This window comes from Muntiacus reevesi, chromosome 13, assembly GCF_963930625.1.
Source record: "Muntiacus reevesi chromosome 13, mMunRee1.1, whole genome shotgun sequence".
Taxonomy (NCBI): Eukaryota; Metazoa; Chordata; class Mammalia; order Artiodactyla; family Cervidae; genus Muntiacus; species Muntiacus reevesi.
In genome coordinates this window covers 20,142,644-20,164,811 of record NC_089261.1, presented here as the reverse complement: position 1 = coordinate 20,164,811, position 22,168 = coordinate 20,142,644, and the positions used below count along the sequence as shown (strand labels likewise).

Genomic DNA, 22,168 nt, shown 5'->3' with positions numbered 1-22,168 from the left:
TGGTCCAGTGTTCCCTCCAGTCATGATCATTTGTATACTATTTCCCTGCAACATTGTATTCTTAATCAGTCAGTTCAGTTCAGGTCCCTCAGTCCTGTCCTACTCTTTGTGACCCCATGAATCGCAGCATGCCAGGTCTCCCTGTCCATCACCAACTCCCAGAGTTTACTCAAACTCAAGTCCATCGAGTTAGTGATGCCAACCAGCCATCTCATCCTCTGTCGTCCCCTTCTCCTCCTGCCCCCAATCCTTCCCAGCATCAGGGTCTTTTCCAAAGAGTCAACTCTCTGCATGAGGTGGCCAAAGTTTTGGAGTTTCAGCTTCAGCATCAGTCCTTCCAATGAATACCCAGGACTGATCTCCTTTAGGATGGACTGGTTGGATCTCCTTGCAGTCCAAGGAACTCTCAAGAGTCTTCTCCAACACCACAGTTCAAAAGCATCAATTCTTTGGCGCTCAGCTCTCTTCACAGTCCAACTCTCACATCCATACATGACTACTGAAAAAACCATAGCCTTGACTAGATGGACCTTTGTTGGCAAAGTGTTGTCTCTGCTTTTTAATATGCTATCTAGGTTGGTCATAACTTTCCTTCCAAGGAGTAAGTGTCTTTTAATTTCATGGCTGCAATCACCATCTACAGTGGTTTTGGAGCCCAAAAAAATAAAGTCTGACACTGTTTCCACTGTCTCCCCATCTATTTCCCATGAAGTGATGGGACCAGATGCCATGATCTTCGTTTTCTGAATGTTGAGCTTTAAGCCAACTTTTTCACTCTCCTCTTTGACTTTCATCAAGAGGCTTTTTAGTTCCTCTTCACTTTCTGCCATTAGGGTGGTGTCATCTGCATATCTGAGGTTATTGATATTTCTCCCGACAATCGTGATTCCAGCTTGTGCTTCTTCCAGCCCAGCGTTTCTCATGATGTACTCTAGTTTTCTGTAAAATAACCCTCCGTTTTATTCAACCTTTTATTACGAACAGGTTCAGTGATATTCCCAGATATCCAACTCCAAAGGCAGTCAGCTCTTGGTCATTCTTTTTCTGGTAAAGTTTTTTTTTATGATTTTTAAATTAAAAAAATTTGTTTTAATCTTTATTGAATCTTTGTTACAACATTGTGTCTGTTTTATTTTTTGGTTTTGAGGCATGTGGGATCTTAACTCGCTGACCAGGGGTCGAACCCTGGCCCCTTATATTGGAAGGTGAAGTCTTAACCAATGGACTGCAGGAAAGTCCCTGTTGGTCACTTTTGTTTCAGTTTTACTCTCATTGACCTACTCTTTCATGGATTAACTTGAAGTAAATCCTAGACATACTATCATTTTATCTGTGAACAACTTAATACCTCTAAAAATAAAATTATTCATTTCTTTTAAATTGTAATTTTTTTTTAAATTAGAAATAATTGGACATGAGTTTGAGCAAGCTCCTGGGGTTGGTGATGGACAGGGAGGCCTGGCGTGCTGCAGTCCATGGAGTCACAGAGAGTCGGACAGGACTGAGCAACTGAACTGAACTGATACATGTTTGTGACATGAAACTATACAAATACATACCATTTCAAAGTTATTTTGAAGTGGTTACTCAAATAGTTATTCCTCCTATTGTTCTTTCATTGAGGCACCATTATAAATGGTTGAATGCTTTTTTCCATACTGCTCTTCATTTGTGTAACAGCTTATATATATAATAATAGTTTTTGTATTTTACAAAACCTATATTGTATATATTACTCAAATTTGCCTGCTGTTGTTCAGTTGCTAAGTCATGTTCTACTCTTTGTGACCCCATGGCACACCAGGGTTCCCTGTCCTTTATCTCCTGGAGTTTGCTCAAACTCATGTCCATTGAATCAGTGATGCCATCCAACCATCTCATTCTCTGTTGCTCCCTTCTGCTCCTGCCCTCAATCTTTCTCAACATCAGAGTCTTTTCCAATGAGTCGGCTCTTTGCATCAGATAGCTAAAGTATTGGAGCTTCAGCATCATTCCCACTGATGAATATTCAGGGTTGATTTCCTTTAGGATTGACTGCTTGGATCTCCTTGCAGTCCAAAGGACTCACAAGAGTCTTCTCCTTCGAGAGAACAGCATGTATATTATCTAAAGTGAAACAGATCACCAGCCCAGGTGGGATGCGTGAGACAAGTGCTCGGGCCTGGTGCACTGGGAGGACCCAGAGGAATCGGGTGGAGAGGGAGGTGGGAGGGGGGATCGGGTTGGGGAATACATGTAACTCCATGGCTGATTCATGTCAATGTATGACAAAACCCACAGTAATGTTGTGAAGTAATAAAAATAAATGAAAAAAAAAAAAAGGTAGAATTTAGAAAAAAAAAAAAATAGAGCCTTCTCCAGCACCACAGTTTGAAAGCATCAATTCTTCAGGCTCAGCCTTCCTTTTGGTCCAACTCTCACATTCATACATGACTGCTGGAAAAACCATAGCTTTGACTATATGGACCTTTGTTGGCAAAGTGATGTCTCTGATTTTTAATATACTGTCTAGGTTTGCCTCCCCGCCCCTAAAGTTATATTTATTAAGGTAAAATATACATAAAATTCACCTTTCACATTTCATAGGTTTGGTGAGTTTTGACATGTACAGTCATATAATATACCCTTACAATCAAGATTTTCTTTGTCCCAGTAAGTTCTCTCATACTCTTTTTTATAGTCAATCATCACTTCCCAATTCCTAAACACGATTTCTCTCTTCTATGGTGCTATAGTTTTGCCTCTCTGTTGGGTTGGCCAAGAAGTTCTTTTGTGTTGTCAACCCAGTTCAGTCCCTGGTTGGGGAACTAAAATCTTGCAAGCTGTGTGGTGCAGCCAAAAAAAAAAAAAAAAGTCAAGGTCACAAAAGACAAGGAAAAAATGAGGAACCAGCTGGACTAAAGAAATATGACTACTAAATGAAACTTGTTATCTGGATTCGATCCTGGGCCAGAACAAGGAAAAAAAAAAAAACCACTGTTTCCAATGAAGAATTGGTACAGGACTTCCCTGGTGGTCCAGTGGTTAAGAATCCCCCCACCAATGCAGGGGATAGGGGTTCAACCCCTGGTCTGGGAAGATCTCACATGCTGAGGAGCAACTAAGCCTGTACACCACAACTACTGAGCCCATGAGCCCTAGAGCCCGTCCTCTGAACCTAGAGAAGCCACTGCAGTGAGAAACCCACATATCGCAACAAAGAGTTGCAATAGGAATCGTTGAGATTTTCTTTAGGATTGACTGGTTTAATCTCCTTGCTGTCCAAGGGACTCTCAAGAGTCTTCTCCAGCACTGCCCTTCACTATCTCCTGGAGTTTGCTCAAATTCATGGCCATTGAGTCAGTAATGCCGTCCAGCCTGCCACAACTAGAGAAAGCCCACAAGGCAGCGATGACCCAGCGCAGCCAAAAAATAAATAAAGGAGTCAGTACAATAAGTACCTTAAATTTCGATTCCATGGGAATTCAGGCACAAGAACGTCATCCTCTAAGAAACTGGGAGAATCTCTTCATACTTGTTCTTTGCAGTGTTGAATGATTTTCCAAGTGTTAATTGATTGCTTGTATTTTCTCTGCTGTGAATTATTACCTGCCATGACACTTATGTATTTGTATCTGCCTTGTAGTCATCTCCCAGTCTTGTTAATTTTTTTCTTTTGTTTCAGTTTTTATAACAATAAAACAGGCTTCCTTGTTTAGAAAATAAATACAAACCACATAAAAGGACGCAGAGAGAATGAGAGCCCCTCTCATCTCCATATCACACTCTCCAGATGTTCTTCTCCCTCTCATTTCATTTTTTAAAGTTTGCCTCCCACTCTTTTCCCTTCCTTTTACTCTTTAAAAATTTCTAAATATTTCCGTGAAATGAACTACTCATGCAGCTGAAGGATTTCTCTTAATGGACTAGGAAAGGAATGTCTAGAGTGGGAAGAGAAACCTGAATGTTAACCTCTGTAGATTTCTTGATAGACTTTTGTTCAAAACATGCATGTTTATATTTAAGAATTTTTAAAGTATAAAGACCTTTATAGCAAAGCACATACATAACTGACACGTAATCAGAAATAAGACCACAACTACTTACTGTGAGTAGCAGCTTAAATTCTAGGAATCTAGAATCTTAAATTCTAGAATCCATAAATTCTTAAATAAATGGAAACCATTACAGAGTCTTTGCTGTTATCCTTTGATTAATAAACAAAAAAAAATTGGACTTCCCTGGTGACCCAGTGGTAAAGAATCTGCCCCGCAATGCAGGGGACCTGGGTTTAATCCCTGATCTGGGGAGATTCCACATGCTGCGGGGCAACTAAGCCCATGGCCACAAGACTCAATACAGCCAAAAAATAAATAATGTTTTTAACTGTAAGAGTTTTTCTACCTTTTTGTGTTAGTGTGACTGTATCTGGCTCAACTCTGTGTGGTGTAGTTTGGGAGGAGAGGTGTATCTTCTTCTCTTACAAGGTTGACTAGCTGAATCTTTTATTTTTTCATCCTCCATAGAAGAACAGAATGTTAGAACTAATGGGCCACTGGAAATTCTTTTGTAACTTTATTTTATAGGTGAGAAAGAAATGCGTGGAATATAATAGGCCTAAGATGAGGCCCTTGTAGAATAAATTACCAGTTCCTAACCCTACTCAAGTTAGTGACATTTGCCTTCTATTACTTCAGGAAAGGAAGTAGAATGCTAATAGTGAAGCCTTCCCTCATGCATCTAACAAGTGAAGGAAACATTTATTGAATGTTTAAGATCTGGCACGTACACAGTGTTGTTTAATACTTTAACTCTCAGGTCCCCGCAGGAAGGGGAGTCATTCAGGTGATAAGTGATTTGTAAATTAGTAACTGTGGGACTTCCCTGGTGGGCCAGTGGTTGAGACTCCACCCTTCGAATGCAAGGGGGACGGGTTCAATCCATATGGTGATGTACACTTGGTCTTTTCTCACTGCCTCTTGGGAAAGCCAGTTGCTTTAGCTTCACTGGAGCGTGGGAATGTGACCTGCAGGATGAGAAATCAGCCTGTCTGAGGGCTTGTTATGAACTGAACTTTTTTGTGTGTGTGTGTTTTTTTCCAGCTGGAAGAAGAGAGATCTGTGCTCAATAATCAGTTGTTAGAAATGAAAAAGAGGTAGGCTTTTCTTTTTGTGTATATTGTTTTGTGTGTGTGTGTGTATGTGTGCGCGTGTTTAATAAGGAAAATGTCAGAACATGCTGTGTGAAGTGACTTGTAGAAAACATACGACCTTCTTATACTCAGAAAATTGCATCACGATAGTTTGGTACTCATAATTGACAAATTTGCAAAGTTTCAGTATGAATTACTAACAGAAGATTTTTGATTTTTTAAGTCATGTTCAGTTGCATTTATTCAGAAGTATCCTAAAGTCAGATTGTCTCATATCACATACTGCTGTACCTCCTAGTTTCAGTAACTAAAAATACTGCCATTTTACCTAGAGTAATTGATCTGCATATAAATACTGATTTCAGTTATATAAAAAGTTTAATTTTTTCACCGTAACGGGAAGCACCATTTTAAACATTTCTATTTTTTTTTTCTGAAAAAGAGCTTTGTTATTTGTTTATTCTTTGATGATAATGAAATGCTATTCAAATGGAAGTTTCCAGGACTTTTTGAGTAAGGATAACTGGGCCCCAGGAATAATCATTTAGAAGCCTGATGCTTATGCTTTCTGATGGTCTTGTCTGCTCTTTTAAAATGTGCAGTTTGTGTCTAGAGAAGCTCTCTGCTTTACTCTGCATGCCAAGCAGGTTTAGCGCGCACTGCTGCTGAGACCCACAGCCTGTACAGCGGTTTGCTATAGAGCACATCACAACAGTGATGTGCTTTTTTCTGTCTTATTAAATGCAAAAAGAGGAATAAACCTTTAGAAATAGTACAATCAAGAATTCCTGGGGAATTGCCTCACAGTCCAGTGATTAAGACTCCTGGCTTCCACGACAGGGGGCACGAGTTCGAATTCCACATGGTGCTTCTGCAGCACGGCCAAAAGTAAATAAATAAGTTTTTTGAGAAGAATTTCTGCATACCTCAATTTTAAAAACATAAGAAACTAGGGAAGAAAAATTCCTTCACAGCCTTGCAGAGCACCTTCTTCTCGACTGTCAGGGCAGAGGGAGTTTCCCTTGCTGACCGCTGACACCGGGGTTTACGCGGACAGTGTTCCTCCTGCGAGCATGGCAGTTGCTGCAGAATCCAGGGCCTTGTTTAGCCCACAAAGATATCTGGGTTCCATAAGCTACACTCTAAAGGAAATCAGGCCTCCGTCCAGGGGTGCCTCCCTCTTTTCTTTTTTTAAGACATCCTTAAACTCTTTCTTCTTTAAAGTTTCACATCAGACTGCATATGTGTTTCACAACCACCGCACCCCTGGTCCAGCCAGGTCTTCACCAAGTGCCCCTCGTGAGCTGTAGTGACTGGCCTGCTCTGACTTACCCTGGGGCCTGGGTACAAGCACAGCTCCGCCCGTGGGGGCCTTGGGATATTTAATTTTACATGAAAAGGGCTGTGTTTCTTTAAAAAGAACCCCGTATATGCAGTTATCAAGGGTATGTGAAAACATAATAGCACTTACTCTTGAGGCATTCTGGTAAGGGAATGTATCAAAATCAGCAGATGTGAGTACTGATGTAATTAATCCCTTTGCATTTATGTAGCACTTGTAATTCATAGATTTCTCATATCTCTAAATAAACCATTGAAATGTATTTTGGGGCTTGCATTTAAAAATGATGAAACCCAAACTTGGGCAACTTGATTAAAAATTCAGATGCCGGCACAAGACCCGGGGTCTTTTCTCATTGTACATTTAATGTTTGTTTATTTTTACTTTTAAATATTTTTTAAAAAGAAAGGTGAGAGGCTTTGTTAGTCCTTTCCTTGTGACTTTGACTAAATTACATGCCTCTCCAAGTGTGATTAGACATGTGACTTTTTTTCCGGGCTTTAAAAGATAGAACAAATTTGGATAGTTGTCTGCCCTCTCTCCTTACTTCATTCTGCTCCCCTGTTAGGTCCTGGGTATGCTTAAGAGAATTTCTCTTGAAAATTATTCTTTTAATTGAAAAATGCAGATAAAGATAATTTTTTCTGGGAGTGAAAAAGTTTTAAACATAGTTTCTGATATTTAGAACTTTGGTGGGGGAGGGGCTCAAATTGTTAATTAACCCTTATGGAAAATTAGGTCTGTTTGAGAAGTCTGGATGCAAATATGCTTTAGCTAATTTGGGGGGACCATGAATGCATTCTGAAAGTCAGTTTTATAAAGGATTTGTATGTAGATCTAGGTGTGTAACAGTTAAGTACATGTAGCATAGAGTACTAAAAAGAATTGGATACTTCCTTATAAGTCTGGAGTGACTTCTCTGGCAGTCCTATGGTTAGGTCTTTGTCTTCCAGTGCAGAGGGTGGGGGTTCTGTCCCTGGTTGGAGAGTTAAGATCCCACTCATATGCCTTGTGGTCAAAAAACCAAAACATTATAGAAAGCAATATTATAGAAAGATCAGTAAATACTTTAAATATGGTCCACATTAAAAAAAAAACCTTAAAAAAAATCTGGAAAGTACTTAAAAATCACAAAAGATATTTGAAATGTGGTTGTTCAAGCAAGAACTGAGATCTTAGTCAACATACATAGCTAAGAAAGAATATAATTGCTTCATTCAAACTATATTGTTCATTATTTTGAAGTGCAGTACTTACTCCTGACATGGAGTGAAACTTAATAGTTATCATTAAGACATTAGTATCCCCTTCTTGTATTTGCTCTGGTTTTTTTGCTATCTAACGTTGAATCGCAGGCAACATGCAGTGAAATTTTTTCTCTTAGCCTGAAAATGTAATCATTTCTTTGAAAAACCAGACTCTGAGTTAGGCAGACCTGTTTCAAAGCAGTTTCCAAGGCATCCAGTAGATGAAGCAGGGCTGACCTCGACTTGCTCTAATTGACAGAAGGAGAGAAACATGTTCCTCTGGCCAGAAAACCTATGGCAGATTTGGGAACCAGTTTGGCTTCCCTCCCTTTTGTAGGCTTTTTGATGTCAGAGAAGGGAGCCCAGAGCTCCCTCTAGAGTCAGGATTAATTCTGCGGGCGACTCCCCAAGATTCCCGTCAGGAAGGAAGACTGGTGGGCATTCCCGCCTGCCAGTCCTGAAGAGGGCACTGCCCCTCCAGCTCACTCCGCTCGCTGTGGGTTGCTAAGTGTCTGACTGTCTCGAGCTTGCGCTACTTATCAATGCTCATCTCACCCCCTCTCTTTTCCCTTTCCTACACTTGCTTCCCTTGCTCTATCTGTGTGTCTTTAATGGTAAGACTAAAGAAAGTCTATCCACGTTATAATAAATAAATTTCATATATTTTTTAGTAAACCAAGTTGTCGTATATATTTTTTGGCTGCCTTTGTCCCTCTGTGTCTTGCTTTTGTTTTGAAAAATATCCTCAGCAGTATACACACACACACACACACACACACACACACACACACACACACACGCACGCACATATCTTTTTTATATCTCTATATACAGCACAGAACTTCAGTGCAAATTTAGCTCTCCTTGCTGTATTTGCAGTTCTCTTCATGTTCCTAATATTTGGTTCTTGTTATCTTGCATTTTTAAAGCTTGCCCCGTAACACTTTAAGGTATTTCCTTCATTACCGGAATTTATTTCTTATGTAAGTAGTAAGGAAAGAATCTGGGTTACACGTTCTCTTGGGGGAAAGATTTCTGGCCCCGAAGCCCTTCTTTCATGTTATGTTTATCTTCCCTCCTTGATATTTTTAGTAAGGCCAAGTCACTCAAGCCAGAGTCGCTTTAAAGTAACACAGGCCCTCTTGTCAATGTGGTGTGTGACTCAGGTGTCAGTCATGTTGGCAGAACTAGTTTAGTTTAGACCATCTTCGTTTGCACAGTGAGATTTGAGCTGAGGAATCGCCTAAGATGCTGACATTGAAGACCTGTCACCAAGAGGAGCTGCCAGGGTCTATTTGTCCCTTCAGAAGTTGGTATACAAATCACAAGTCAGATCCCTTTCTTAACCACCCACCTTTTGATGACTTTTGTCCAAGAAATATCTGTTTGCTATCTTCTTAGAAGGCAGCCTCGCTTAGAGGCCATATGTATGTGGGGATAAGCAAAGACACCTGTGCCTTTTTCTTCTGCCAGCTGATGGCGTCCTTGTCCTCCCTAACACAAAGATTTAGAAGAATCTAAATCTGCTAATTCCCCAATCCTGGTATTTCTCAGTAAAAATATTTAAAATCACATTGTTCAAATTTGAGCTGAATTTACAAGTGTATCTCTTGAAATTGTTTGCTTTGAAATAATTCCTTTATTATTTTACAAAGAAGCAGAAAGTAAAAATGGCCAAATCATGGAAATACAAGCTCTTACTTTTCGTGGCCTTATTACACTTTGCCTAATGTGCTGTATATAGCAAGGAATTGAAATAGATTTTACAATAGAATGAACTACCAAATATCCTTTAATAGAAACATAAGGAGCAGAAGATTTATTGAATCTTCAGATAAAAACAGGTATGTACTTTCCAGATAGAAAAAGATGCCTATACATTCCTTTCACTTAAAGGGAATTTTTTCTTTGGGGGTGTTTTGTTTTTTGTTTTACTTAAACACGATCCTCTTTCGTAGTGAGGTGTCATGCAGTTAGTAATTTAACAGCACCAAGTGTTCATATAACACTTGGTGTTGAATTCAATACATTATCTGTAAGTCTCAGATTCTTTTCTTACTACTTATTCCGGGGTGTAAGTGTAAGCCACACACTGAGATAAATACAACACTTATATTTCCCATCTTTGTGTAGAACTTCAATTTACCATAAACCATGAGAATTCTGTAATTCGTGTGCCGGATATCTTGGGTCTCACTAACCAGACATACATTCTGCCATTTCTAACCTGGGCCTCAGTTTCTGATCCCTCCAGTTGGTTCTAAGACAGACCGAACCACTACATGCTCCATGTTCACCCAGCTCCTCCCAACAGAACCGGGAGCGATTTTTCTCTCTGCACCATGAACTCTCACTGATGGTTATCCATGTGAAGGCAGTGCCTTAGGTTGTAAGACCCGAGGGCTAGCTAGGAAATTTTCCTCCAGTGATGCTTTTCCCCAAATATTTTTGTGATACAAGGTCTTTTTTCCTCTTGTTTCACACTGCATGTAATTAAAAAAAAAAAAAAACTTATTTCAAAATTTGAGGTTTCCAGGAGCCACAAATCTAGTACAGAGGGTCCTACATTCCCTTCTCTCATCTTCCTTCACATGCCCACCTTAGCACCCCTGGGCCTTTGATTCAAACTGAGAGAGTAACATTGGTCCAGACCTCTTAGCCAAAGTCTAGACGTTGTTAAGATTTCCCCAGTTTTTCCACTCATGTCCTTTTTCCTCTCCCAGGATCCAATCTAGGAGACCCCATCGCCTTTAGTTGTCACATCTCCTTAGTCTCCTCCAATCTATGACACCTCCGCAGTCTTTCCTTGGCTTTCGTGACACTGGCACTTTTGAATTTTCACCACAAAAATGTAAATAAAAGCACACACATTTATAAACACACAGTAGCCTCCTGCCCTTTGGGGTCGTCTCTGTTGTGTCCCTCCTTCCCTGTCTTCCCTTCATCTCTCCCTTTCTTTTCCCACTCCCCTGGCTCCAAGAAACATCTTCCTCTCCTGGAAAGACTGGTGCCCCTCCCTGTGCTGGTAACCAGATGCTGGGGCGTCCTGAGAACAGGCTCCCTATGCACTGACCTGCTCCCTCCAGGTGTCCCCCCAAGCTTCCATTCTGCAGCTGGAAATCCATCTTCACATTTCTGTCCTAGCTTTTTTGGTAATTTACCTTTCATTTCTATGAGCAAGTGAAGGTCCTCTTCAGAGTCTTTATGGACGAAAAGTAATGATCCTTCAGTTTGAATAGTGGTCATAATCTCTGCTACTGTTTTGGCCCATAAGATCTCCAAAACACACTCTGGGAACTTGCTCAAAGTTACTGAAATTAGTGAGAACCAATCGATACTTCCAGCATAAAACTGCTCTGCATGATGTCTGTATAATCGCTTTGCATGTGTGTTTTTTAATTGTTGTTATTGCCTGGTAATCAAGAAATAACAGAATTCATCTGGGAGGGGGGTTAGATTTTTTTTTTTTAATAATTCTTTGCGGGGTTCAACAGTCTTGTTTTTTTAATTCGTCTTCCGAAGTTATTAACTTGTTTCTTTAAATTCAAATGGATACAATGATATGCAGATTCTGGTATATCTCTGCATAGGTAAACTTTTTCTCCCCTCACAGTAAGTAAAACTTCAAGTAAAATTTCACCAGCATAATAGCCTTAACCCCCTGTAAGACTTCCCTGTGATACTTTCTCCCCTTACATTAAACTAAAGTTAATTGAATGTTTTTCTCCGACCCTTGTACTCTGACCACCCTCTCGGTTGATTTCTGGAATTTTTTTGAACTCTTTGGTCTTTTAGAGAATCCAAGTTAATAAAAGACGCAGATGAAGAAAAAGCTTCCTTGCAGAAATCCATCGGTATCACTAGTGCCTTACTCACAGAAAAGGATGCGGAGCTGGAAAAGCTGAGAAATGAGGTAGGGTACCCGCCTCAGGGAGCCTTCCCGCGGCCTGCCTGCGCCCGGGCCGAGCCTAAGCCAGCCCATGTGTTTCAGGTCACGGTGCTCAGGGGAGAGAACGCGTCCGCCAAGTCCTTGCATTCAGTTGTTCAGTCTCTAGAGTCTGATAAGGTGAAGCTTGAGCTCAAGGTAAAGAACTTGGAGCTTCAACTCAAAGAAAACAAGAGGCAGCTCAGCAGCTCCTCAGGTAACGTGACCGCCGCCGCCTCCAGGGAGGAGCTCTTCCCGGGGTAGAGCTGCCCTTGGAAGGAGGCACCCGCGCCGCCCCCCGCGACGGGCCCCCGGGCCTGGGCTCTCCCGCGCCTTCATCCAGGAAGGCCCCACTCAAGGGGGCGCGCCTGCCTCTGCGCACTTCCGGACCTTCCCGCGGTCCTGAGCATTGGCGGAAATCTATCTGAGACAGTAGGGGACCGCTGCCATGTCGGGAGCGACCGGGGGTCGAGAGTGCCCCGCCGGGAGGAGAACATGACGGACGTGATAGGCCACCCACCCGGCAGAGGGCCAGCCCGAGAGGGCGCCGCCGTGCCTCGGGGGGCCAGATGTGGGACAGGAACTCCAGGCGTGTGCTCAGAGGCGCCTCTGGGGATTCCACACCAGAATGAGTGTCTCCCGCTGGCCCTTTCGTTGTAAGAACAAGGAAACAAGATGGGATGGCAATTTTTTAAAATATCCCCCCTCCCCGTTTTTTTTCTTAACATAAGGTAATACTGATACTCAGGCAGAAGAGGACGAAAGAGCTCAGGAGAGTCAGGTAATATGCCTTCCTTTTGATTTGCTTGATTTTTTGTTTTGTTTTTTTAATCGTTTAATCTTTTGACTAGGTAATGTATTTATATGGTCTGAACATTGAACAGTATTAAAAATATATACACTGTAAAAAAAAAAAACTGTCCCTCCAAACACCATCCCTCTCCTACTCAGTTTCCAACCCCCTAAACAGATAATCAGGGTTATTACTGTCTTTTTAAATTTTTTCAGAGATTTTTTTTTAATGTATATACAAACCAAGACTAATAGTCTTTCCCCTTCTTTGTTACACAAATGGCATATAAACTGATCTCTTATTTTTTACAGGGGTATAGTATTCCGTTATATGGAGAGAGATATATATACAGACACACACCATAATTTAATCAGTCCTTATTAGTTGACATGACTTTGGGATGTTTCTGATCTTTTAGGTGCATTATAAACAATGCTATAGTGTACTGTCTTGCACAGCTATCATATTATAGCTGTACTGATATTTCTTTAGGATTAATTCCTAGAAGTAGAATTACTCTGTTAAAGGTTCCTTCCTCATCTTTACCTTAAAAAGACAGTTCTTGAAAACTGTTTCCTAAAGCCAAAATTATCAAAAGAACTTTAATTGTAAAAGTGGGATTACATGGAGGTAAGCTATTCTATTTTGGGAAATGGATGGCATCACAGACTTAATGGACATGAGTTTGAGTAAACTCTGGGAGTTGGTGATGGACAGGGAGGCCTGGCGTACTGCAGTCCATGGGTCGCAAAGAGTTGAACACAACTAAGCAACTGCACTGAACTGATGGCCCAGAAGTAATAAACATGTATTTTCAGTTTTAATTATATATTTTGGACATATTTATCCCATTAAAATTCAAAGGTACAAAAGCCATCTTTCACTTTTAAATAAAAGAGAAACTCAGTGAGTTGGTGATTTGTTTGTTGTGACATCTCCTTTGAAAGGCATGTAAGAATTCAACCAATAGCCTAACTTTAACCCTGGCTAGCATTGTCTCTGCTTAGTTTATATGTCTAATGAGCACAAAATTAACAGTGTTTTCTCTCCCTCTCTTCCTTTCTGCTTCCGTTTGTTTCATCTGCCACTGCCAACACTTTGCTTCCCATCAGCAAATGGTTTGTTTTATGTTTCCTAATTTGTGAGCATGTATGTGAGTGTGTGTATGTGTGGCTTCCCACTGTACTTCCACTTTATGGCATTTTTCCCCCTTCCTGATATGATACGTAGCTCCCAACAGGATATAGTCTTACAAAATACAGTTTGAGAAGTGAGATAAGAGTCAGTGGGTCTGCCTTCAAGGTCAGAAGGGATATTCTGCAGAGAATAAAAAAGCCAGTGATTTCTAGCTTTGTTTTGTAACTGCCCCAGTGGGAGAAAAAGGCCAAATATTTCTTTGAAAAATAACTACTGGATAGGCTAAAAAGTTTGTTCAGATTTTTCATCTTACAGACAAACCCCAAATGAACTTTATGGCCAACCCAATATGTATGTATGAGTGTACACACACACACATACACATAATATTTTTTTAGATTGTAAAGTAGGATTTTTTTTCCTGATGGACATTTAGAGAAATGAGACGTTTTCATTTTTGTAGAAGAGAGGAGAAACCGTTTTTAAGTTAAAGTGCCCTTGCTTTGAAACGTCGGACAAGAGCGTTTCCTCCTGGTGGTCGTCTCCTTACCCCACTGCCCCGAGTCTGGGCCCCGGTCCCCTGAACGCTGCCCTCTCAGTGTGTGCCTGCATCAGTTGAAGGAGAGCTTAAGTCTTCTCTTTAAAATCCTTCTGTTGGGACTTCCCTGGCAGTCCAGTGGTTAAGACTCCTCTCTTCCATTGCAGGGGGCACGAGTTCAATCCCTGGTCAGGGAACTAAGATCCCACATGCCATGGGGTGTGGCCAAAAACAGAAAAACCCCAAAACAGCTCCTTCCTTTTTCTCTGAAGACCCACTTACCATTCCACCATAACTAATAAGTGAATGTTAAATTGTGGTCTGAGGAGAATTTACGTAAGCTTTTTCAAATCTACAGCACATGAAAGTCCTGGATTGGTTCTACAGTTTAGCTGAACAAGTAACTAGTTGTGCTTTTTGTGCAATTGTGTGTGTGTGTGTGTGTGTGTGTGTGTAAACATATTTAAAAGGGGTTGAGTCACGGCTGTTGCTGGCCCCTGTGACTTCAGCACACTCTGCATCCACAGCTTGAGTATAATTGCTTCTTGATGCTCCAGGGTACATATTTCAGGCATTTTACACATTTTTTCCCCCAAACAAATTAGATTGACTTCCTCAATTCAGTAATAGTAGACCTTCAGAGGAAGAATCAGGACCTCAAGATGAAGTTGGAGATGATGTCAGAAGCAGCCTTGAACGGGAACGGGGACGACCTGAACAATTATGACAGGTATTTCGTGTTCAGCGATGCTGGGTGGAACCTCAGTTCGGTCTGAATACGTGTGTGTTTTTAAAGTTAGGTTCTCCAGACAAAGAAGGACAGATGTTGCTTCTATGTGGAATCTAAAAAAAAAAAAAATGGTACAAACTTATTTGCAAAACAGAAATAGAGTCACAGATGTAGAAAACAGTCTTATGGTCAGCAGGGTGTAAGGGGAGGAGGGATAAATTGGGAGACTGGGATTGCCACTGGGATTGCCATATACACACTACTATATATAAAATAGATAACTAATAACGATCTAGTGTTACAGCACAGGGAACTCTACTCAATACTCTGGTGAACTATATGGAAAAAGAATCTATAAAAAGAGTGGATATATGCATGTATATGGCTGGTTCACTTTACCGTACAGCAGACGGTTGCACAACACTGTAAATCAACTATAATCCAATAAAAACTAAAAGAAAAGGAAAATATACATATAACTGAGTCACTTTGCTATGCAGCAGAAAATTAATGAAACATTATAAATCAATTGTACTTCAATATTTCTTTAAAAAGTTAGGTTCTCCAATGGATTGGAGAAACAATTGCTTTGTGATTATTTGGCCATAAACTGACTTCCACAAATCTGGCAAGAGAGTGGAAATGGTTTGATCTGAAGATTTTAAATGTGGACCCTAGTACTTGTACTTGAGGCTCTGCAGACTGGGCCAGAATCCTTGCTTGTGTTTTATTCATTACAAATGATACTGTCTCTTGAATTTCTGCTGAGGGAGATGAGTTTCTGATCATACACATTGGTAACATTTGCAGCGATGACCAGGAAAAACAGTCCAAGAAGAAACCCCGCCTCTTCTGTGACATATGTGACTGCTTTGATCTCCACGACACAGAGGATTGTCCCACCCAGGCCCTGATGTCTGAGGACCCTCCCCACTCCACACACCACGGCAGTCGGAGCGAGGAACGCCCATACTGTGAAATCTGCGAGACGTTTGGGCACTGGGCTACCAACTGCAATGACGACGAGACCTTCTGATGAAGCCTCCCACCCAGAACTGGGCTCTCTCAGATGTGCTAGCGTGTAGGCAACTGACCACCAGCATTATGCGTGCAGACTTCAGGGGAACTCATGTTATTTTTGACCCCCATCAACAAATCTAAGAAAATACTTTGATCTTCCACAAAATCGCCCTTTTCGTCTCCCCCTCTAAGTTTATAAGTTAGAATAATAAATAAGGGGGGTTTTCACCTCTGATTTTTGTCTTCTTGATTTTTAAAAAGTATTCCATTGCACCAGATGCCATTACACTCATCGTCCCTATGAGGGAGACCTCACAGAACGACTCCTACCCTGCCAGTACCTTATTTAAGTTAACTTTAAATTATGCCGTTCCTCTTCATATTTGCACTAAAATATTTCCAGGCTGCATTTGTATATTTAGATGTTTGGGTTAAGCTTTGACACTGGAATGAGTTGAAAAAAAAGTATGCCACTTTGCATTTTCATCTACTCATTTATTTTATTTTTAGTCAGAGAAATAGCTGAGTTCTTTGCACTACCCGACGTCAGTAGTGCCTTTATTTAAGGCTTGATGAGACTTTTAGGTGTGATTATAAAATCTTGAACCAGGTGAAGGGAGGGGGAAGCCCCCAGACTGCTGTGGGGACGTTTTCTTATAATCTCGATGCTGCACCCACTTTACTGTGGTGTTTTGTTTATCAGTTTTGCATAATTTCAGCTCTATATATTATATGTATATATTTTTGTAAAATCTATATTTTGGGAAAAAACCTATACAGTATGTCTTTCTTTTCAGATTTTTATCTTTATGAAAAAGGAAACACTTAAAACATCAGGACATCACGGGCTAGGCCAGGATCAGCATCACGTAGCTTTGCAGCTGTGTGTTCTCTCTTTTCATTTTCTTTCTTTATCAGGAATAAGTAACTGGGAGAATTTTCTCCAGATTTTGTTTTTCTTCTCCAACAAATATCCCCAGCAGTCGGTTAATTAGATAATAAGCCACTCTAAAACACCTAAATGAACCAATCTACAATCTTTACAAGTTTTTTTTTTTTTTTTTTACTGTGTTTTTAGATGAATGTACGATGAGAAATTCAACATTAATAGTTTTGAATTTTCTTATCACAAAAAATAAAATGAAGGACCTCAACCACAAGTTTAGCAACCAGTTTGAATCTATTTATCTTCATTTGAATGTCTTTTAGAATATGTAAAAAGTAATAAATAAATGTATCTTCCAGGAGACATGTATAATAAGAACTTCTATAATTGTATATATGCCTTTGATGTATTTTCCCCTCCAGATTATCAGCTATGTGTTTGACAAGTGAAAAATAAATATGTAATCAGTTGAAATTTGGGATTATAAACAAACATATCATAATAGGAACTGTCTCACAAACACAAAATGTAAAGCAGTATTAAAATCCAAGCAAACAGGTGTTCTGTATCTACTTGAATAAATGGTTATTCTTTTTCGACAGTGTAGTAGACTGGTATTATTCTCAGGTTTATTTGTCCTAATGGTTTTTCTTTAAATGAGCAAGCACCAGAGGTCCAAATAGCAATTTCTACTGCAGCCTGTTGAGAAACTGCTTTTAAGAAATGATCTCAAAGCATTCTGTGACCCACTCAGCATAAAATAAATACCCAAGGTGGTTATCCATTGCTTTGTCTCACTATATTACCTGACAGAAATGTAAGTGGCACTGAGTACCAACTACCTATTAAAGAATGAAGTGTGCAAAGAAACTGTGAAAGCTGCTGTGATATTTACCAAAATGATGACTGAACCAAGCAATCTGGTTTTATGAGCTATAATCCCCCCACAGGTGGATATTTCCAAAGCAGAGATACCAGTTGAACATTGAACATGACCAAGAAAGTACCCTGACAGTAGTCCTTGACTTCAGCATTGACAGAACTGATGAAAAGACTCAAACTATTAATCTACACTTATTGTGATCATTTCTCTCTCTCTCTCTCTCTCTCTATATATATATATATATATATATATTTCAAATCATGTTGTACACCTAAAATGAATGTTAAATGTCAATTATATCTCAATAAGAAATACATTTTAAAAAGAAGAGTTTCTAACACTAAACAAATTATTTTAAAATTAAATATGCTTGGGACTTCACTGGTTGCCCAGTGGTTGAGGCCCAGTGGTTTAAATTCAGGAGGCACAGTTTCCATCCCTGGTTGGATCCTAATGATGCATGGTGAGTCCGAAAATTTTTGATAGTCAAGTATTTTTGATAGAGTCAAGTTGAGAGTGGATGTATGTAAATATGTGTAACTGATTATCACCTCCAAATTCCACTCTGCTTATTCATGTGTGAGAAAAAAAAAGTGAGTGTGTTAGTTGCTCAGTGCTGGTTGACGCTTTGTGACCCCTGGAATGTAGCCCACCAGGCGCCTCTCTCCATGGGATTCCCTAGGTAATAATACTGCAGTTCAGTTGCTCAATCGTGTCCAACTCTTTGCAACTCCATGGACGGCAGTACGCCAGGCTTCCCTGTCCATCACCGATTCCCAAAGCTTACTCAAACTCATGTCCATTGAGTCAGTGATGCCATCCAACCATCTCAACCTCTGTCATCCCCTTCTCCTGCTTTCAATCATTCCCAGCATCAGGGTCTTTTCAAATGAGTCAGTTCTTTGCATCAAGTGGCCAAAGTATTGGGAGTTTCAGCTTCAGCATCCTTCCAGTCCTTCCAGTGAATATTCAGGACGGATTTCCTTTAGGATGGACTGGGTGTGTAGCCGCTATTCCCTTTTCCAGGGGATCTTCCCCACCCAGGGACTGAAACCTCTGTTAAGTCTCCTGCATTAGCAAGTGGATGCTTTAGCATTAGTAGCACCAAGGTAATTGCTTACTGCATCCTTTCTTCATAACAGTGTATAGAGGATTGAAGGGAGCCAGGCAAGACCAAAAGTTTTCAAGCCTCATTCAGTTCGGTTGCTCACTTGTGTCTGACTCTGCGACCCCATGGACTACACAGCACACCAGGCCTCCCTGTCCATAACCAACTCCCAGAGTTTATTAAACTCATGTCCATTGAGTCACTGATGCCATCCAACCATCTCATCCTCTGTAGTCCCCTTCTCCTGCCTTCAATCTTTCCCAGCATCAGGGTCTTTTTCAAATGAGTCAATTCTTCACATCAGGTGGCCAAAGTATTGGAGTTTCAGTTTCAGCATCAGTCCTTCCAATGAATATTCAGGATTGATTTCCTTATGGATGGACTGGTTGGATGTCCTTGCTGTCCAAGGGACTCTCAAGAGTCTTCTCCAACACCACAGTTCAAAAGCATCAGTTCTTTGGCGCTCAGCTTTCTTTATAGTCCAACTCTCACATTCATATATGACTACTGAAAAAACTATAGCTTTGACTAGATGGATCTTTGTTGGCAAAGTAATGTCTCTGCTTTTTGAAATGCTGTCTAAGTGGGTCATAGCTTTTCTTCCAAGGAGCAAGCATCTTTTAATTTCATGTCTGCAGTGATTTTAGAGCCCCCCAAAATAAAAGTCTGTCACTCTTCCCACTGTTTTCCCATCTATTTGCCATGAAGTGATGGGACCAGATGCCATGATCTTAGGTTTCTGAATGTGGAATTTCAAGTCAACTTTTTCACTCTCCTCTTTCACTTTCATCAAGAGGCTCTTTAGTTCTTTTTGCCTTAAGGGTGGTGTCATCTGCATATCTGAGGTTATTGGTATTTCTCCTGGCAATCTTGATTCTAGTTTCTGGTTCTTCCAGCCCAGCATTTCTCATGATGTACTCTGCATATAAGTTAAATAAGCAGGGTGACAATATACAACCTTGACGTACTCCTTTCCCAATTTGAAACCAGTCTGTTGTTCCATGTCTAGTTCTAACTGTTGCTTCCTGAACTGCATACAGATTTCCCAAGAGGCAGGTCAGGTGGTCTGGTATTCCCATCTCTTGAAGAATTTTCCAGTTTGTTGTGATCCACACAGTCAAAGGCTTTGGTGTAGTCAATAAAGCAGATGTTTTTCTGGAACTCACTTTTTCTATGACCCAACAGATGTTGGCAATTTGATCTCTGATTCCTCTGCCTTTTCTAAATCCAACTAGAACATCTGGAAGTGCACGGTTCACGTACTGTTGAAGCTTGGCTTGGAAAGTTTTGAGCATTACTTTAGTAGCATATGAGATGAGTGCAATTGTGTGGTAGTTTGAACATTCTTTGGCATTGCCTTTATTTGAGATTGGAATGAATACTGACCTTTTCCAGTCCTGTGACCACTGCTGAGTTTTCCAAATTTGCTGGCATATTGAGTGCAGCACTTTCACAGCATCATTTTTTAGGATTTGAAAATAGCTCAACTGGAATTCCATCACCTCCACTAGCTTTGTTCTTAGTAATGCTTCATAAGGCCCACTTGACTTCGCATTCCAGAATGTCTGGCTCTAAGTGAGTGATCATACCATCGTGATCATCTGGGTCATGAAGACTTTTTTTTGTATAGTTCTGTGTATTCTTGCCACCTCTTCTTAATATATTCTGCTTTTGTTAGATCCATACCATTTCTGTCCTTTATTGTGCCCATCTTTGTATGAAATGTTCCCTTGGTATCTCTAATTTTCTTGAAGAGATCTCTGGTCTTTCCCATTCTATTTTCCTCTATTTCTTTGCACTGATCACTGAGGAATATTTCTTCTTGCTATTCTTTGGAACTCTGCATTCAGATGGGTATATCTTTTCTTTTCTCCTTTGCCTTTCACTTCTCTTCTTGTCACAGCTATTTGTAAGGCCTCCTCAGACAACCATTTTGCTTTTTTGCATTTCCTTTTCTTGGGGATGGTCTTGATCCCTGCCTCCTGTACAATGTCATGAACCTCCGTCCATGGTTCTTCAGGCACTCTATCAGATCTAATCCCTTGAATCTATTTCTCTCTTACACTGTACAATCATATGGGATTTGATTTAGGTCATACCTGAATGGTCTAATGGTTTTCCCTACTTGCTTCAATTTGTCTGAATTTGGCAATAAGCCTCTTTCACCAGATCCCAAATAGCCAGTTAAACACTCAAAGTATTGAAAAGCATATATCTTTCTAATAAGCTATTTATTGAGTATTTGTTAAATTACAGGCACCCTGCTAAGCCTTGTACATAGATTACATGGTGTAGATTACATCCTGTTTCGTCTTTGCAACTCACCAGGTAACATGTGAATTTTACCTGAATTTTACATTGGATAGTAGTTATGTGAAATACCATGTCGTATATATGTCTACTAGGAAGAGCTAAACAGACAAGTAACTCAAGGTTCCCTCAGCCCTTAGCCATTTTTGTAGATTTTACCCTACAAAGTCAAAACGGCAAAGTGCAGAATCTTTAGATTGCTATAATTTAAAAGATTTATTAAAAGATTTAAAAGATTGCTATAATTTAAAAATTGGAAGTAAAGTTATGACCAACCTAGACAGCATATTAAAAAGCAGGGACATTACTTTGTCAACAAAAGTCTATCTGGTCAAAGCTATAATTTTCCCAGTAGTCAAATATGGATGTGAGAGTTGACTACAAAGAAAGTCGAGCGCCTAAGAATTGATGCTTTTGAACTGTGGTGTTGGAGAAGACTCTTGAGAGCTCCTTGGACAGCAAGGAGATCCAACCAGTCAATCCTAAAGGAAATCAGTCCTGAATATTCATTGGAAGGACTGATGCTGAAGCTGAAACTCCAGTACTTTGGCCACCTGATGCGAGGAACTGACTCATTTGAAAAGACCCTGATGCTGGGAAAGATTGAAGGCAGGAGGAGAAGGGGACTACAGAGGATGAGATGGTTGGATGTCTTTAGCGACTCAGTGGACATGAGTTTGAGTAAACTCTAGGAGGTGGTGATGGACAGGGAGGCCTGGCGTGCTGCAGTCCATGGGGTCTCAAAGAGTTGGACACGACTGAGCGACTGAACTGAATGACTGAAAAGATGTCCATTCAAATATAGCTTCGTTATCATTTTACAGAGAGTATACTTGCTGCTAAGAAGAAAGCCTCGACTTTTAAACCGGACGTGCAGGATCTAGTCTCTGTCCTTAAACTCAACCAGCACCCAGCTCCGGTGCTCCGGACTGTGGAGAAGTCTGAATCGGGTCTTAGGATGCCTCGGAGCCCACGCGGTCGAGGAAAGAGGCGGGCACTAGGACCCAGAGGGAGAGTGGCAGATGTCCGCCCATTCCAGCTTTCCGGGTTTGGCGAGCTGGCAGCGGCTCTGGTCACGTGAACCTGCGGTCACGTGACAGGGTCGGTGGCCCACACGT

At 40.6% G+C, this 22,168-nt stretch overlaps 1 protein-coding gene across 4 annotated transcripts in view; it reads left to right on the top strand.

The window, feature by feature from the left end:
* CLIP1 (CAP-Gly domain containing linker protein 1) overlaps nucleotides 1-17,348 on the top strand; it is a 115,319-nt gene extending 97,971 nt beyond the window's left edge. For all 4 annotated transcript variants that reach the window (XM_065904943.1, XM_065904944.1, XM_065904942.1 and 1 more), the window contains 6 exons: nucleotides 5,082-5,134; nucleotides 11,516-11,633; nucleotides 11,712-11,862; nucleotides 12,377-12,426; nucleotides 14,719-14,843; nucleotides 15,654-17,348. In XM_065904943.1, coding sequence (XP_065761015.1) covers nucleotides 5,082-5,134; nucleotides 11,516-11,633; nucleotides 11,712-11,862; nucleotides 12,377-12,426; nucleotides 14,719-14,843; nucleotides 15,654-15,879 — 723 coding nt within the window. In that variant the 3' untranslated portion in view covers nucleotides 15,880-17,348. The remainder of the gene's footprint in view (nucleotides 1-5,081; nucleotides 5,135-11,515; nucleotides 11,634-11,711; nucleotides 11,863-12,376; nucleotides 12,427-14,718; nucleotides 14,844-15,653) is intronic.
* The last annotated feature ends 4,820 nt before the right edge of the window (nucleotides 17,349-22,168 follow it).